Raw genomic sequence first — 20,229 nt, forward strand, 5'->3', positions numbered from 1 at the left:
TGTGCGTGTTTGTGTGTGGGGGGGATTAGAGTGCTTTGCATAGTGTAAGCTCCACATGTGTGATTTTCCAATGTACGTGTGTGTGTTTGTCTGCTACCCCCATCTTTGTGTGTCCATGTCTAGGTGTTTTGAATAGTTTGTGTGCCTGCAGTCACCCATGTGTGCGCATGCGTGTGTGTGCATACCTGCTGCTGGTTCTCTCTCTGCAGGTGCTGCTTGGCCTGGATGTACCCTCGGGTCTCCTGGAAAGCCTGTCTCTGGGACACCTCTGCAGGGTAGTGGGTGCAGATCCCAATCATGTTTGTGCACAGGAAGATCAGGATGTTGGCACCAAGCTGTGCGTACATACACACACACACACACACACACACACACACACACACACACACACACACATACACAAACACACAGGGAAAGAGAAGAGCATGAGAAATTGGCCCAAAGAATGGTCATTTAAACATCCCGCACCACCATGAACCCTGTGCGAACTGGGTGAGGTCAAAAAATAAGGCTGATATCATTCCATGTCTTAATATTCAGTGCAAGCGCAGGAATTCCTCAGGCGTCTGAGGAGCCATCGGACGTGACTTGGTCAGGACTCGATCAGCCTGTGGTGTTTTTCTGGAAGGCCACGCATTCTTATCGTGTCTCACAGACCACAAACACACACACAGACACACACAGACACACAGACACACACACACACACACACACACACAGTCATGTCACAGTCACGTGCCTACAGGTCTCACTCACTGTTTTTTGTCATGCCAAGACTTGACACAAATGCAATGGTTTGATTTGTTGTTCTTTGACAAGAAAATCTAAGTGAAGTAACAGCAAAGGACTGCAATGCTACGGACTGTGGAAATGGTCTTTATGGAACATTTTAGCACCCCCATACGATAGTCACGGATGATGGATAACAACTTGCTGCAAACAAAAGTGACACATTTTTGACAAAAGGAATAGAGGACACACTTCCTAATTAGTCAGACATGTTAAGACTGTTCTCATACCAACTCTAAAAGCTACACCAGACCATCAGTTTAAAAATATCTGTAGAGTTATCAGTAAAAAGTAGGGTGCGGCTGTTTTCAGCCCACAGTAAAACACAGAGACCAAAGCAGAGTCTCACTGAGGCCATACACCAGAGAGAGAGCAAAGTAATTACATGCAATACAAATTTCGATCACACAGAATACAGCCGTTCCCCAGGTCACTATCCAGTTCCATCTTGGCATGTGTTTGTGTTCATCCAAGAGAGACGTTTTGTAAAGAGCCAGTTAAACTCGTGACACAGTGGTTTCATTCTTGCACTGATGCGTTACAAACCCGGGTTCACGTTGTGGACTGTCTGATTAAAGACTGGATGATTTAGTGTTTATCAGTACAATTCAATAACTATATATGGTTGCTTCACTGCATCTGGTAATCTATTAGAAGTGAAGGCTCCAGATAATGCAATCAAAGATGCTGGCTGTGGACTGTACTGTATGTGAGCCCAGAGCAGTACTATAGAGTGAATGAACAATGGGATTATCCAAAGAAAAGAACACACATGGCAGTGTTTTCTGTGGCTCGGCCAAGTGCTGCTCGGGTATAGTAGTCGACACACTCTGTGGGAGCCAGTGAACAAAAGCATGCATTCTATTTCTGCTGTCTTTAACGTATGCATGTGCTTTTGAATGTATTCGATATGTATATCTGTGTGTGTGTGTGTGTGTGTGTGTGTGTGTGAAACCAGACTTTATTTCACACTACTCATAAATCTATAATGGGTAGCCGGACTTCCCCTTCCCTCTCAAACAGATTGTACACACAGAGAAAACATTTAAAAACAGGGATGTACACACAGTCACACATGAACACATCCACACACGTACACACACACACACACACACACACACACACACACACAAACACGCCTGGGAAAATCACTTGACCCATGACAAACAGCCCAGGGTGTTCCCTCTTAAGATTATATCATTGATAACGAGAAAAAGACACAGATATACAACAAGCATCTGAATGTTGTGCTTCACAGAGTGCACATGGTAGCATTTGACCCTTGTAAATCCCACTTCATATTTGTTAATGCAATGTGGCGTGCTGCTTTACAAGCCTTTAAAAGGTAGAATGAAGAAGGATAGAGAACGAAAGAGAGACAGAGAAACACATGAGAAAGAGATAATCTGTATACGTATGTACAGCTCTTCTCCCACACACACACACACACACGCACACGCCCCTCCTAATGAGAACATAATGGAGTAGATATTGAGCGTTTCTTGAGACAACACAGAGCAAACCCAGCAGTTGCTTAAAAACAAGTTAGCAAAACAAACAAGATATCCCAGCCCACTTTACATAGACACGAGAGGTTGTCTCTCTGTGAAGATGGCTTGAAATTAGGTTTACACTGTACACACACACGCACAGATATACACACAAACACACACACACACACACACACACACACACACACACACACACACACACACTTGTTGTGACAACAAGACAGAAGACAATCCTGCCACCTGCGCCCCATCAAGGCATGGTGACCCAAAAAAATGACAACAAACTAATTTAAGGCAGTAGCAGATGAACATATAACTTTGCTAAGATTTCGATACATTCTATTCAGAGGACATTTGGATGGTCGCATTTCTTATTATTGAAGTTCGGACCCGTTGCGACATCGCAAAAAGGACTTTCACTCAGTGATCAGCTGACAAAATACCATGCAAGGTATACAACGGTGGACTCATGGCCAGCCGCCATACCATACATACACTACCATACATACACTTCTGTTTTTAAAAAAAATGCACAAGCATTCAATTCGTCTAGCATTCATTACAGATATGTCGATGTAATCCAGGTAAGAAACAAGCTAGTTTAAAAGTTATGCATTTCAACTAAATTTGAAATATTTATTTCAATTTATCATATTTATTTTTATTTATTTGAAATATCTAAATTTGTTATCTTTAAAAAAAAGAAAAACAAAGGTTTGGAGACCGCCTGACGATATTGCAGATCGCAATCGCAATCGAAGTATCCAGATATTCACAGAAATATTTTTTTACCCCCACTACTATAAATCAGGTACAGCCGGATATGTTTTGCCCAGTGGAATGCAGAAAAACATGCATGAGACCGAAACAGAATGACATATCCGATGCATTACATCAGCGTGCTTTTACATTTTCTTGTAGGCTCAACACATTTTCCAAACATCAACAGTCTCCCATATTTTCAGAATGAATGCCAATCAACTGACTTCATAGGTAGCATGTAGGGCTTACACTTCCACGCAACACATCTCTAATTGTTAGAGTCAGGTTGTCAGGAAAAGTCAGGATGACCCTGGAAGCTACTTGAAGTCAATCATCAGAGGAGTGCCAAGCCTGAGCCTTATGTGTATGAGATTTATATGGTGCTGCTCCGTTTGGATGGATTACCCTTTGACCTGAGCGTGTTGCGGCTGTACCTGCTCCAGTGCCACTGGACCCACCCTGTGTGCTAATCTGGCGGTGGCGACTCCTGGCCACTTTAACGCTAGTGTTTTTCTCTCTCTATTCCACAGTTGACATAGAGAAAGATGAGGTGCGATGGTAGCAGATGAGGTGGCATGTCTTTGTTGTCTGCCTCTGTACAAAGACACATTTATCAATATCTATACATCCATTAATGTAAGTGTCTAACCCTTTTGTATAGAGGTGCTGGGCTTCACGAGAAGGAATCTAAACATTGGCTTATGAGGTGTGGCTCACAGCAAGGTGTTTATTAAATTAGGCATTGGGACAGCGGGCTCTAAAGAATGGACAACAGAGGGGAAAGGAACAGTGCTTTCTGCTGTGAGTGTTTTCTTGCTTGCATAATCAGATCTCTTTAGGGCGAGTTTGCATCACACAAGGCAACGCAAGGACCTCGCTGTGGTAGTGGGGATGGTTATGCTTTTCGTTTTGGATTGAAACCCGTCACTGTAACTGATTCTTCTGACTAACACCAAACAGATGAATTCCTAACACGCAACATGCTGAGAACAAAACAAAGCAGAGGATTTAGGCCTTCCTGGGACCTACATCCTCTGCTTTGAATGAGTTAAGTAGAAACAAATGGCCTCCTAGCCTGCTTAATATGGGGACGTGAGATGGTCACGTAGTTGCTAGCTACATTTAACTCCAATCCCTATACATTGCGGGCAATTCAGAAGTGACAGCCAAAACTTAAGCTACATGGTACATACAAATACACTAAGCAAAAGCTACCTTGGGATTACACTTAAATATCTCCAGGCAGGTAAGACAAAGTCCAGCATTGGCCATTGATACCACACACACGTACACACACACGTACACACACACACACACACACACACACACACACACACACACACACACACACACACACACACACACACACACACACATACACACACACACACACTGCCAACTGAAGAGCTCTGGGGACTTGACTCTTGGCACGAGAGATTTGTTCCAATAAGTGACCTTTGGTAAGCATCCGGAACATTCAGTTAGTCTTCTAGATATGACTGTCAGAGCACAGTCACTGTTCTCTGATCAATCAAGAAGCATTCCTCGCCGTGCAGCCAAGTCGAGTTTTACCGGTAGCCTGATAAAGTGGCTCGTGGAATCAGGGCTAAAAATACACATTACTTAAAGAGCTGGTTGAACTTCTTGAACTTCTACTTCTTTTCCAGTCAAGAAAAGGGTCACTATTGACCCAAGATTAGGAGAATAAAACCATTCCTGGAGGCCCATGGAGATGCAAATGTTGCAGCATGACTGAGAGATAAAGTGGGATGGATAGTCACGGGGGGGCAGAGGAAGGGGGTCAGGAGGTGAGCCTGTCTTTGCCAACTTTAGTCATTGCCATATGGAATTTGAACCTTGCTCTCTTCATGACTTGGGCCCAATCGAAAGACATTGGTGACCAGTGACTGAGTGAGAGAACAAATTCTGAGGAAAGTTCTCAACTATTGGACCCAGGCCACCCTTCTGTCACCCACACATCTGGTGCACAGCGGTGCAGATTTGAGACAAAAGCATCCAATGCTACCCCACACAACACACACACACACACAGAAACACACATGCTCACTAACCCTCACCATTTCATCCTCCCCTACCATCTCCTCTGCCAGAGTTTTCACCTCAAATCAGCGATTGAGGTTTTACCTTCCCTAACTTCCAATCAATGGATTACAACGCTACATTCTCCAGCTCCCCCAACATCACCACCAAGCACACTCACAGCATCCGTGATTGGCGTATGCTCAATGGGGCAATTTCGGAGCAGGCCCCGCGTCCCAGCGGCCGTCAGCCACCACCGAGGCCCCACTCCCGCCCCCCGCCCGGTAGCCCATCGGGGATCATGGGCTTGGTCTTCATGGAGGGGTGTGGATCTCAGCGGCACCTCCCTCTGACCTCCACCGTGGACGCCGCCGGACACTAACTGGGATATACTTTGGGATTGCTTGTGATTCCGCGTACGTGCTCACCCGTCATTTGAACCGGAGGAGACCGGGCCGTGAATCAGCTAAACCCCGGAGCTGCTAGACAGTGCATAATGGGATCTGCCAGCACCAGTGAATGTTATTGACCTCCAGAAAAGCAGGCATGGGCGTTTAACACAGGGGAGGGAATGGGGTTGGATGTGTAGCCCATTTGGTGTCCAGGCTCCACATATTTTCTGCAGGACTTTAATCCGATCTATTTGAGTGTTTTGTTCTCAGGAATTTGCAGCAGGAGGAAGTGCGACTGCGTAAGCAAACATTTTGCATTGCATTCCTATCACATATGTAAAATATTATTGTGTGATTTCAATTCGAGAGCACGTTCATTTTTTTTCTCTCGACTAGACTGATACAGATTAAGTCCAATTTAAACATAGTAGCAAAAGACAATCAATCTAGGCTGGATACAAAAATATACCCGTTGCCACCAACGGTTGACATTGCATGCAGTGATGGGCCTGAGGCAGTGCAGATCTCTACCCTGTACATCTATCTGAATCACTCCTCCAGGAATATAATGTGCTACTTTATGTTCCATAAAGAGGCCGTTGTATCAGGACAGTCATCCCACACACACACCAAACACGCACGCATACATGCACGCACATACAGTGCTTCGTTATGAATGAAAATGTGTATTGAATGAGCCTCTTTAAAACATTTAAAACATGTAAAGCAGTCTGATTATCAACCAATCTTAAGTGTGTGTGTGTGTGTGTGTGTGTGTATGTGTGTGTGTGTGTGTGTATATTGAATGTATGTGTATGTGTATGTGTGCGTGTGTGTATCTGTGTCTGTGTCTGCTCGCCTTGTGTTTCCTGTCTGCATTCTCCCTTTCTCTACTATGGGGAGGCACAGCTGCAATTATAGCATGGCTGCTGCCTCTGAACACAGGGCTCAGGGTAATAAGAGCGACCAGCCCAACTTCATCTACTGTGTTGACTCCTAAAGGCCCAGGCAGGGGGTCCGGGGACCTTGAACTGTGCAGTGGCTGTGAGTAAAACTTCCAGGAATTTGTTGCATCCCTCTCCTCTTTTGAAGTCAGACGGACTTGATACAGGCCTGGGAAAAGGTCCAAAAACCGAAAGGACCAGGCCTCCATATACGCACGCTTATTCAGAGAGAATAAAAAAAAGCATGCAATGATAATAACTTGTAGTGTAGTGATGGTCCAAAAATGTCATAACATGTTTCCCTGTGTAATAAATGGTTACATCACTTCATGACGTGCACTTCATTTTGCAGAATATATTGTGCACTAAAGCTGAACTGAGGCTTGTAGGTGTAGCTGTCTGGCTGAAAATGGATCTGGAACGGCTAGCCTCAGTCACAAACGTGCTATGAATTCAAAGTATCATAGATACTATCAAAAACAATCCACAATGGCGGCTCCTCCGTCCTACTACACAAGCACAGGGTAGCGCTTTAAAACAAAGTGACAAGTGAACAACACGGCACACACTATCCATTTCAAATATTGACTCTAACCACAAAGCACACAGATCAATACCAGGGACAAGAGCAACAGGTTCTACTTTAAACAGCAGCGGGATGAGCACTGAATGCCATCAGGAAGAGCTTAGGGCCCTCTGGGGCCCGCTGGAGTACCCTCATCAGGTGACCAGTGGTGTTTGTGAAGCACCAAACACCGGTGGCTTCATGAGGGGAAAACAGAACAGGGTGTTGAGTGTCAATGTGCGGTGGGACAACCAGTAGCGCTAGTTTCTGGTGTTCGGATGTTACCCGGTGATTCATGGTGTAATGTTGAGCGTTGCTCCGGCAGTTAACACTATTACAAAAGGCGCTCTGACATGGGATCCTGGATTACCATATGACAACAGGTCTCCCCTCTGCCAACCTTAACAGTTTTTTTTGGTGTGGCTGTTTCCAAGTCTAAAGAATGAAGCGTTGCTCTAGCTAAGCCCCTTCTCAAGGCGTTGTGTGAGACTAATAAGCCGTGTAATCCCAAATAGGAAAACGAGTTGTCAATGTACAAGTAGTACTTAATTAGTATAATTATTGTAAGCAGTTGTTATTAGTAAACCAAATGCACTTAAAGGCGAAAAATGGCTTTGAGTTGTAAATACCTAGAGAATTATTGTAGATCGAGCATTGATCTCCAGCTTATATCTATCTCTTTTAAACACTTGCAAATGTGATAATTGTATTCATACAAAGGGGTCAGTGAGTAAAATGCATGAGGCTAAGAGCTTGTTATTCCTATTTACGAAGTCGTAACTGATGAAAATTAATTTTGAAGTGGAAGCAACCCTCCCTGTAAAAATAACTCTAAGCAGACGAAGCTTCATCCATGACATAATTGGGTAACAATGTTAAATGGAGAACAAATTAAGTAACACATTTTTCAGCCAGTGGCAGTAAACAGCACACAAGGTTGACCTCGAGATAGACAACTGAATCCACTTATACAATTACTAAGAAAAATACCTAAACCTATACCAATCTAAACAACCCATACCTCCTATAATTGCAAATACAAAACAGAATTGTTTTATTTTACCATTATTTATTATCAGCTGCGATACCCACCTGTATGAACATATAAGCGTTGGGTTGCAATTGTGAGCAGTCAATCATGTCAGGAATGATTGACAGGTGGGCTAGGGAGATGGTTAACAGTGCTGGCAGGGGGCAGTGACAGACAGCCAATGGCTTCCCTTAACCACCGATGTGCAGAAAGCCGCCCCGGAGCTCAGCAGGATCCCAAACAAAGCCCACCTTTTAAGACCCTGGGGCTTGCATGCCATGTAGCTCAATAGAAAACACTGCAGATAAGTTTCTAATAGCCCTAAGCTGTCCACTGTGGATCCCAGCATTAAATCCCCATATTTACTTTTGAAGATTGCCAAGTTGTGAGTAAACCACAAGCTGTTATGATAAAGCTTTGGCTTCCTCATCCTGGTCTAAAATAGCTATTATTAGGCATGCTATTATTCCCAGTTATCGGTGGCAGTATTCTAAGAGCAATATTTCTCTTATCACTAATCCTAATTGCTCCCACCCATGATGGTGTTATCCAGGGCTGTATCGTCGCCTAAGGCTGTAATACAATAAGTGGATGAGTCACACACACACACACACACACACACACACACACACACACACACACACACACACACACACACACACACACACACACACACACACTCTGAGCAGAGGAGGGGCCTGCAGGAGGGGGCATTAAGCTACATGTATAATATGAAGCGGGGTATTGTTTGACACCCACTGATTCTGACACTGTATTCTCACTGTTTGACAACAGCTAAGTGATCTGGGCTGATAGTGTTAGCCTGATGAGATGGATTCAAACAGCACACGCCACTTACCTCACTTGATTGAGTGTGTATGCGCGTGCGTGCGTGCTGTGTCTGCGTGCATGCCAGAGTGTGTGTGTGTACATGTACGTGTGATAGTGTTTATTTGTATGCACTTTTTTTTTGCAAAATTACACCAGAATATTAAGAGGGATCATCCAACAGTATATGTTGAGACTAGGTCACTCTCCGACACTAAAGACTGTCTTAATGACGGACCCTCGACCATTGATTTGAATGCTTGTAGTTGTTTTTCTGGGTAAAACCTCACATGCTGGCCTGAATTCATTATGCACGCCTCCGTCATGCCGGTGACAATCTATTGACTGGTATCTCTTTCATTGGCGCGGTGCAAGGAAACCAGTATGTTTCCATCAGCCGTGCATTCGTTGACCCCAAAACAATCTGCCTTGGGAACAGGTTTTTCATCTACCGCTGGCTCCGCAAATGACAACAAAGACCGCAGACAGCATACTTTAGCCTCAACAATATCCTCCAACTGCCGATCAATGGCTGCCTCCCAGACAAATAAATCCCGGTGCACACATAAAGACGACTTCTCTACAAGTCTGCTGATGATCCATCTATAGCATATTGTATGGGGCGCTGAACAATGGTACTATAAATCAAGTAATCCCTCGAACTTATGCCATGGTATGTCCAGCTGCTACAAGTTCACGTATCAAAGCAAAAATGCTGCTAGGCCTGCCGGTTAGAAGTTAGCCCAATCGCACAAATCCACGAGGGACAGGGCTGTAAGGCAGACATAGGGGACAGGTGATAGCACTGTCTCCTGTGTGTGTGTGTGTGTGTGTGTGTGTGTGTGTGTGTGTGTGTGTGTGTGTGTGTATGTGTGTGTGGATGTATATGGGGTGTTGTTGACCCTCTCCTGGGTGGAGAAGAGTTCAGGATGTACATGCTTCACATTAGGCCTGGGTTATAATTCAATATTGACTTTTGTCAGCCAGTTGTATTGTGGTGGACAGGAAATATAGACATGGAAATATCTGGACAACAGGTTTTGCAGTGTAAATTAAATGTTCCAAAAATATATGATCTTATAGTGATACAAAAAAGATGTAGTGAGAGGGATTGTGAGAGGGAATATCATTTTTTTCTTGAACATTTCTTTAACATGACATTGTGTAGAATGGATCATTGCTATCTTGATGAGAATGTGTTGTTGAATCTCGCCTAGACCTTTGCATATATGAAGCAGGATCGTTATTGGTTTGCATTCGGGGGTCAGCCTCACTGGAGGTCAAAGTATTTGAATATGACCAGTCGTGGCTGGCTAAGTTCTCAGAAAAGCTTTTGAACCGTGTGCAACTTCTCATGGCGCTCAAAACTTCTACATATCACCACATCCCGAGAATCCCCTCTCGACAAACCCACTGACATCAAACCCACACGGGGCATGAATGAATACAGCCTCTTTTTTCACACACATAATGGAGGCACTTCAAGTAAACAGCAGCAGTGTAACCTCCTCCTCCTCCTCCTCCTCCTCCATGAGTCTAGCTTTATCTTCATCTGTCTGTCGCAGCCCTCTGAGTGGGCAGCGCTCCAGATCTCCAGAGAGGAGAAACAGGGAGAGATCTACGGAGAGCATCACCGTCAGCATGGTGGGGGGAACCAGAGGCCGGAGCTCATTTAAAGGGTGCCTTTGTGAGGATGGGGTCGTGTCTAAGGGGGAAATGAAAATAAAAAGAATGGGAGAGAGGGAGGGAGAGAAGAGAGAGAGAGAGAGAGAAAGGAGAATAAGGGAGTGGAGGGGAGAGAGTGTGAGAAAAATGGAAAAGAAAGCAAAAGAGAAACCAGAGAGCCAGACGTTTTTTTCTTCAGCTCCGAACTTCACTCAACACCCTGGGTTCAGAGTTTTCCCCTCGTCACCACGGTAATCTCCACAGACACCCCCCCCCCCCTCACAGGATCCCTCGAGATCCCTCACAAAGATCGCTTTGGTCGCCGTCATCCTCCGCCTCCCCATGTCAAACCTCGTCCTGTTTGGTCCGTCTCCTCAGGGAAAATGAAAATGAAAAAAACACAAGGCCAGAAGACAGACAGGGCCTAGAGAAGAGGTCCCATTTTTCCCAGATTTTCGTCTCGTCCATGTGACACCAGGAGCCACAGAGTGTGCATGTATTGGTGTGTGTGTGTGTGTGTGTGTGTGTGTGTGTGTGTGTGTGTGTGTGTGTGTGTGTGTGTGTGTGTGTGTGTGTGTGTGTGTGTGCGTGCGTGAGTGAGTGTGTGTGTGTGTGTGCATGATTCTGTACGTGCTCATGTGGCTCCCTGTGACAAAGACAGGCGCGACAGCCTTGAATAGGGTCTCACAGTAATCACAGAAGCATGAGCAGCAGCGAGGAGCCGGACAGATGCCTCTTGTATAATGACAGTCAAGTCATGTAAGCCTGGGCATGAAAAAAAAGAGAGAAAAAAGAAAAAAAAAACAAGCAGATGACACAACGGAAAAACTATCCTCTGGTTTTAGAACATGCTCCAGCTCTCTGTAATATATGGGACATTTATAGGAACCATAAAACACGTTTTAACATCCCAGATCCAAACAGTGTCTTTACTTAAAACTACAGTAACAGCAGAGCTAGCACTGAGTTGGAAATAGAGCGAGTTAGAGATAGAGTGAGTTAGAGATAGTGAGTTGGAGATAGAGAGAGTTGGAGATAGTGTGTCAGAGATAGAGAGAGTTGGAGATAGTGTGTTAGAGATAGAGAGAGTTGGAGATAGAATGAGTTAGAGATTGAATGAGTTGGCGATAGAGTTGCAGATAGTATGAAAAAGCACAGAAAGCTAGGCTCCTAGCTTGCTGAGGTTCCAGACCTAGATCCTACTATTGATTGTCATTGAGTGATGGACTCTATTGTATTGTAAGTATCACCAAGAGTCTATTGCTCTAGGGGAGGAGATGAAGGCCCTGGAAATAGACTGAAAATACTGGGACAGTATTTCCACTCGCCATCCACCCGTCAGCCGGGACTGGAGTCTGTAGAATGTGGACTGGGCACGGGGCCCATGTGCCTACAGTCAGCTGTCGAGGGCCATTGGCACTAGACGCTGAAGCTTTTCAGAACACTAGTGCTATGTCAATATTGGCTCTTTCCGAGTCGCGCCGCAACCATCCGGTTGCTTAATGGTAATAATACGCCAATAACATGTCAGTTCTGAAAGAACACGGACTGTTGCATTTGGCTTTTTAACGGTTGACCATTTTATCATGACGGTTTGTTTTAGTATCTTGGGAACAAGAATAAAATGTAAATTATTTAGGGTGCGATGTGAGATGTGTGTGAAGGCCTTTTTTTTGTTGCACTATTGTCAAATGTATTTGAACAAAGTGGTTGCATTACCACTGAGATTAATGTTAATTAAAAACATGCAATAAAGGATGTAGCATTGCATTGCATTGTGCTTCCAGTTAAAATGTAGTGATCATCCTGTTCTTTTTTGCTTCAAACCATTTCACTAGCCCAGTACAAAGCTCCACCCATTTTGCAAATAAACACAATAGCCTTCTTGTTTTAGGGAATTTAGGTCTGAATGGCACTGTGCTACATTATCATGATATTCCACAATACAGCCAAACGGGCTCATTCAACCCAGATGACCTCCCACAAACCCCTACAGAGTTGCTGCTGGCTGCTCTGCAGAATGAAAAACATGGGCTCATTAACAATCTCATTTGAAAACCTGCCAGGATTTACAGTACCCATCTACTTATAGTATGCGACCAGCGACATGCAAAAGGTGTCTTTACAACGTTTGTCCTATATTGATATTCGAAAAAGTAGGGTATGTCACATAATGAAGAATAGTGGTGGAGACAGCTGTGGCGTTTATAATAGGGGGCCCTGTGAAGTGAGTTAGGAGAGGTCGTTTTCCCAGCAAAACGCGTGATCTCTTTAACTTGCACATTTACGCTCTATTTAACATCCAGGCAACATCCAATAACATGTCACCACCAAGGATGGATTACAAACACTGAAGGAAATATTAAGAGCAAGATATTGAAAGGTCAGCCCCTGCAACCACATACAAAACACCAAAGATTCCTTTAAGAATAAGTTAGTTTTTTTTTGTGATTCAATCGGCTTTCTAACAAACACTGCATTTCCTGCCAAAACCACCCGACGCCTACCTGTTGAAAGAGGAACTTGTCTTCGAGGTTGCGCCGCCAGGAGGTGATCCCGTGTATGGTGGACAGCACCACACCACTCAGCACCGCCGCCCGCATCCTGACGGGCAGCAGCGTGTAGATGATATAGATGAAAAACACTGTCCACCAAATGCCCTCCGATGCGCTCCGGGGAGCCACCGCCAGCACCCCAAACACCTGCACCACCATCAGCACGCCGATGACCAGGTAGCTCACAATCCACATGAAGTCCTGGTGGAAGCCGTTGCGGTTGCACACCACCATCATGGCCAGGAAGAGGACCATGGCCACGGACAGCACCGAGGTGTAGACGGGGTCGGCCGTGTCGTGGACGCAGTGGAAGGCCAGCATGATGCCGCACACCAGCACCAGCACGCCCATCAGCATGGTCAGGGAGCTCTGGTTGAGCCGGAAGCAGTAGCGCTGGTACAGCCGCTCCAGCTTGGTCGACCGGAACTTCTTGGACTCGAAGACCCACAGGAAGCGACGGCAGCACTCGGCCGCGCTCAGCGCCTTGCAGTCGTCGGGCCCCGGCTCCCCCGGCTCCTCCTCCTTCCGGGCCCTCAGGTCCCCGTCCTCGAAGCCCAGGTCCACGGCCCTGAGGCCCAGGTCGCCGCCGGTGCCGCCGGGCCGCTTCCCATAGTGGTCCTCCTGCCAGACGCACCGCACGCCAAAGTTGCTGCTACCGGCGCCCGGCCCACAGTGGTAGTGCTGGGGGGCAGTGCGGGGTGGCGAGTCGGGCTCCCCGGAGTCCCGCAGGCAGCTCATGTAGCGGGGGTTGCACAGCGACGAGCCGTCCTTCCTCTTCTTGCCGTTGCGCTCCCCCCACGCCGTCTTGCGGTCGTCCCCTTGGGGGGCGAAGACACCCCTGGCCCACGACATCCTAGCGGGAGCAGAGCATTGCGGATGAAGCACTGACAAGCTAACAAGATTAAAACCTTGTTAAAGCAGAGGAGTGTTCCAATTGCAGGTTGTAATATGGATGAATATGTGGCCACTCACCTGCGTGGCCTTGTACACGTGTCGCAGATCTCCTTATGGCCAGGCCAATCATTTATCCAAGTAAGCACACACCATTGGCTCAGGCAAGGTAAGGCCACTGGAGGTGTGAGTCTTGCACGGTCCCCTAAAACAACAGGCAAGGCACAATGTTATTTCACTATAAACAATGCACCGCTGCCATTTGCTGGAAGTCTTCTTGGGGACAGAACAATACACGCCATGATATTTATTGTACTGGAGGCAAGGCCACCTAAGGAACCGTTATTCTTTCTGAAGAACAAGAGGAATAGTAAAAGTACTGAAACCAATCCATGTCTGTTGCACAATCGTGTGTGTGTGTGTGTGTGTGTGTGTGTGTGTGTGTTTTGCGCACATCTGACACATTGTTTCCATTGGAAGTAATTAGAAACAATTCACAGCAAATTGAAGGCATGTTTATTTTGTAATTCCTGAACCCCCTGGTTTCTCCGGCTCTCCAGAGCAGACTCACAACATTCCCATGGCAACAACTGGTTGTTTTGTTTACAAAATAGTGAAGTGGAAAAGAACAATGTACTACATGTATTGCCACGAGGGGTGGGTGCCAATATTCGATTTTGTCATCAACCACTGCAAAGTTGAACCAAGTCCAAATCAACCCGACTCTCTAACTCACTCACTCAACTCACTCAAATTATGGGCTGGTGAAGGAAGCGAACGGGCTGTTTCTTGGTGGACTGCGCTCTCTCCATAACGGCCTTGAGTGGGCCAGGTTTGGTGCGCTCAATTTGACAACAAAGACGCACCGAGTGGGCACCATCAGAGATCAAGAGCTCTCCAGTCCAGATTAAATTATCCATGCTTCCCCCATTAGCTTTGATGACTCAGTGACTGGCTTCTGGCTGCACATGTCAAGGACACTGCTAACCTCTAAACTTAATAAACAAATCTCTGCTAGGCCCATGGGCTCAGGGCGACAGCCAGGAGAGGACACATGCAACACACACATGCTGGGACACCTTCAGAAGCAGCTGTAGTCACGCAGATAGGATTACTAATAATAATAATAATAATAATAATAATAATAATAATAATAATAATGATGATAATAACAATTCTTCTTCGTATTATGATTATTATTAGAATAATAATAATAGAAAGGTTTATGACCAGTTTAACAAGCAAAAAATGAAAATTGAAAACTATGCTTAATACAATGTTTGTGTATAGCTTATGAATAGTCCCTACATGACATCAATTTATACTGACTATGATATGTATAAAGAAGGATAGTACATGGGTTTTGAGTGGTTTACAGATAATGGGAAATAAATGACACTGTATCCCTAATTAGGACATGTCAAATGAACATCATGACAGTAAATCAACTAACCGTTCCACACTACCACTGAGATGATGTTGTTAATGTATCTGGCCACAACACTGGATTGTAAATAATGTTATGCCATACTAGTGTATGGCATGCAATGTCTGCGAGAAAACGCACATCGTCTACCGCTATTGCATTTACGACAGGTCGGATAGCCGCATGCGGATCTTATGTAATAAAATCGGTGTAGCCTGTGCATGTTTCTATCATGGGATAACGATAAAAAAATTCCCATGATGCGTATGCCTGAACGACCGAATGTAATCGGCTGATGTATTAAATGCATGACATTGGTGCAGACTTTGCCGATGCCCTCAATTGCTAATAACTAGCGTATAACACCATTCTTAATATAGCATTTCATTATCGTCCTTCATGGTATGGCAAATATATAATTATAGCAATGCAACTGTGCATGCAGACTCTTCAGGATCACCAATTACATAACAGGACACTACGATACACTAGTCGTTGTAAACAGCAAGCAATGGTCCACGATTGTATCGTATTGCAAAAGAGGACATTGCTTGTGTACAGTTACACTCCTCTGACATTTTCATTAAAATGTTTGTGTCGTGGGTGCGAGTTGGATGGCCTATTTTCAGGCTATTTAACACCATTTGCCACTCCAGTAGGCTTGACTAAGTTAACCGCAAAACATTCCGTTACACGAGCCAACTTAGCGTTACATCTCGGCCATCGAAGCACTTTAATGCTCTTGATTACGTGACTGCACATCGCATACAGTGTCGATGTCGTCTGCACATATTAGCATTTAACAATAGAAACGTAAACGTGACCATCGGGTAGTACGGTCAACAAAACGTGTTTCACAGCGAGAAAGAAAGCCGACAACGTGGGCCGCAATGTCAATGGGGAGAACTGCAAAACGCAGCCGGAGAGCAGTGCTACTAACGGCAACACATGTATTCCCATGTACAAAAAACAGCGAATGAATCGTCTGCGTCTCCAGAACAGGCAAGCTGTACAGCCCGGGGTCCAGCAGAACACTTATACCCAGCGCTCCGCGCCGCCACCGTTCAGTGTACCGCTGTATCACCGGTCAGCTGTTGACATTGACTCGGCTGGAGAGCCTGACCACCAGTTCAGGCGACATGCTCAAATTCAAATTCACACTGTAACCTAAATGTGTCCAAAACGCCCGGGGTGTAGATATATCTTGGAAAGCGTGTGTACTCACCATAGACCCCGCTCTTAAAAAGGAGTATCAGTGCGCCGGAGCCCCAAAACGACAATCTTTTCGGTACACCGCACGGCTGGAGGACTCTAGCCGTATCTGTGTGTTATTATGACGGATGTCTGCGGGTCTACAACGCTCCCATGAAGGGGGAACACAGCACGTTGGGCCGAACAACCTTCACTCGCGCCAAGCTCTTTCAGAGCAGCACTACATTCCTGCTGCTTCGACCTCGACTCCTTCCCCTCGTTCACACACACTCACACACACTCATACGCGCGCACACACACACACACACACACACACACACACACACACACACACACACACACACACACACACACACACACACACACACACACACACACACACACACACACACACACACACACACACACACACACACACACACACACACACACACACACGGAGAACTGCGTTTTCTCTCGTGAACTCATCCCCTAGAGGTCGCCTTTATATGAGAGTGAAATGCGCGCGGTGACTACGTGTGTGCATGTTCTGTGCTCGCTTGCTTAAGGGCATGCATTTGTCTTTTGTACGTTTTCTCGGTTTTATTTGAGGGATTTTCGTTTTCTTAGGACTATAGGGCACATGCAGGATAATCGGCCAGTGCAGGAAATTATCTTTGAAACTGCTGTCTTTACGCTCATTTGTTATCATGCTGTGGCCCTCGTTATCGTGCCATGTCCCTGTAAATGAAAGTAATTAAAACGACACCATGATGTTCTTCTTCACATATTTAACATACGCCAAAGCCAATGATGTATTTGTGACAGCTGACATTTTTTTGGCGATGCATTTTGTAAGCATTGGAATGTGAGTTATTCTGTTATTATTAGTAATGTTTTTTGTGGTCATAATTGTATTCATTAATAACGAAAGGATTTGTCTTCATGGGGAGACATTGATATGTTTGAAACACTTTATTTAGGATCCAACAGTAGGCCTACTCCAACTCTCACGAGTCATCTAAATATGGAAGAGTATCATCGACAAAAAATCCCATGATGGATCCTGATGAACAAGCCATAGATCATAACATGTTTCCGCTCTTGCATATTAAAGCCTGCAGCGGGCAGAAGCACACAGCTGGCCAGTGTGTTGTTGTCACTTTTAGGCACGTAGCCTATCAAATCCTGAAGGATGAAATCTCATTCCACAATAGTTTGTCCCGAAGACTTATAAATAGAGGGGGTTGTCTCAAGTTAATATCCTGTACACTTGGAATACGTCATGTAGTCCCTGAAATCCATTTCATATTGTGTTTAACTTAGTAAATTGTCAAAAACTTAAACAGTTTCAGATGTTTTTAAACGTCAGTAACCAACAGGGTTATACCTCCATCTAGTGGTGATATTGTGCATCATTTTACATAGGTCGAAATGAAATTGGTCACGCTAAAAATAATAATAATGCAGATACATTTTATGCTTGCCAAAAACGGCCAATAAGTTGAAGACAAACCTATCGTATTTATATCATATCATATCCAAATCATATATATTACATATGATTATATAACATACGACATAATTATCCATATGAAGCTTACATTTCATCACATATATAACTATATGAAGTGCACACATTGCCACTGAGTAGTGGTGATAAACTAAAATGGCATATCGATAGCACAGTAACAAATTCCAAGCTTTCATTCTTAAACAATGCTTTTGTTTTACTTGCAGCTCTGCATTGACATAACAATACTGATAGCTGATAGTTTCAAAGTGATGACCTTTGTAAAGCAGGCTACGCATGTGTGTGTTGAAATGAGCTTCAACATGAGCTTGGTGTGAAGTCCCACTCCATTCCAAAGGTCCCCTGCTGATTACGTCATCACATGCTCGAAATTAGGAGGTGAAGGCACAGACAGGTTTGGATTGGAGGTCTCATTTGGCTGAAGCCAGCAGACCTTTCTGGTGACATTTTGGGACACTTCTTGTAAGGGGCTTCTCTGCTCCATTGAAATCAATAGAGAGAGAGAGAGAGAGAGAGAGAGAGAGAGAGAGAGAGAGAGAGAGAGAGAGAGTAATGCCTCCTTTCCTGCTCATAGGGAGCAGTAGAGTATAGTGGCTAGTGGCTAGTATAGGAGCGTTTACATCAGAATGCATCATGAGAATTTTTGTTGGATAAACTTTTTGAGCTTCCTCAAGAATAATATCCTAAATAAACTTAAATATACCGTAACCAAGGCTAATAAAAACTTTTTGCCCATCTAAAGACAAAAAGACCCAAACTGAATGCTTGACGAAATAAAGAACCAATCTTTACATTTGGTGTACTCACCTTATACCAACCCTTGGTCTCTGTGTTGGGAAAGAGTCTATGGTCCAGTTCAAAGAGAATGGTTCTATCTTCATCCATGTGCTTGTGTCTGTTATTTGAGTCCTAAAAGAATCACAGGACAAGTAGACTTTGTCAGCAGTGATCCCATTGGCTATCTATACTGGCTGGTCTTGTAGAACCCATATTTTGCAGCACTGGGGTCTTAGTTTGTGATGAAGATGCTGTTGATCATACTAGAATTGCTTGCTTGTACCTTTCTTTCTTAATTGTTCACCTTGTTTTTTGATATTTGTTCTGATTGGCTAGTAGAACATGCTCCTGTTATGCAGAACTGCAATAATCAATCAAAGTAAAAAGTAAAATTAATAATAATAATAATAATAAGGCATTAATTAATGCAAACAAAAATGCATAGGCCTAATCTGCAAACTAGAACAGAGTCTGCACTATGAACTGTTCCGAACACTTACGTACAGTATAGGTGACGGTATCCCTCCACTAGGCGTCACTGCACGACCCCATCCTCCGATCTCCTATAGCCGACGTAATGTACTGCATTTGGCTCTACCTCCACCCCACGTGATCATACATTAATGCTTCAATTAAGTGTAGGATATGTAGGCCAATTACATTCACTTTACAGTTTTTTCAGGTTAAATTCACTACCTAAATCACAACCGAATAAATTCGGCTCTATCGTCCATCGCCTTTATCATAAATGAATGCATCCTACGTATTACATTTTGACAACATTACAAAGACAGTAAAGGATAAAGACCTAACGCTAAAAGCTTATATATTTTTTATAAAATGTTATAAAGGGCCAAGATATTTGCACAGAAGAATTAAGGCAATTCTGACAGACTATAGGCCTATGACATTTTAGTATCAAATCCACATGGTTATTTATAGCCTTCTCTAGAATATAAGCAAAAAAATGGGCAGAGGGGAGAAGAGCTCGGGCTGTTCTTGTCTTCTCGACATTGGCATTACCTGACTCTAGCGGTCGATAGCCACCGTGAAAATGGACAGTGAGCAGGATGCGATCTAGCCGAAGTGCTAGATCAGTGAAAAACGAGATGACCTGTGCACGCGTACACACACACACACACACACACACACACACACACACACACACACACACACACACACACACACACACACACACACACACACACACACACACACACACACACACACACACACACACACAGATGGACACAACACATCCAAAGTTGCTTTAATACTATCATGGTCTCAAATGATAACCTCTATAACTCATTTGTCGCCCAACTGCAA

General features: G+C 44.5%; 1 protein-coding gene across 1 annotated transcript in view; it reads right to left on the reverse strand.

Annotated features, from left to right (window-relative positions):
• The window catches only part of LOC311360081 (adenylate cyclase type 6-like), a 28,477-nt gene extending 11,539 nt beyond the window's left edge, over positions 1-16,938 (reverse strand). The window contains exons 1-4 of the mRNA XM_084480170.1: positions 16,624-16,938; positions 14,054-14,177; positions 13,034-13,934; positions 186-335 (exon numbers count right to left, since the gene is read on the reverse strand). Coding sequence (XP_084336296.1) covers positions 186-335; positions 13,034-13,933 — 1,050 coding nt within the window. The 5' untranslated portion in view covers position 13,934; positions 14,054-14,177; positions 16,624-16,938. The remainder of the gene's footprint in view (positions 1-185; positions 336-13,033; positions 13,935-14,053; positions 14,178-16,623) is intronic.
• Positions 16,939-20,229: the final 3,291 nt, after the last annotated feature.

Source organism: Micromesistius poutassou, assembly GCF_964030765.1.
Source record: "Micromesistius poutassou genome assembly, chromosome: 15".
NCBI classification, from domain to species: domain Eukaryota; kingdom Metazoa; phylum Chordata; class Actinopteri; order Gadiformes; family Gadidae; genus Micromesistius; species Micromesistius poutassou.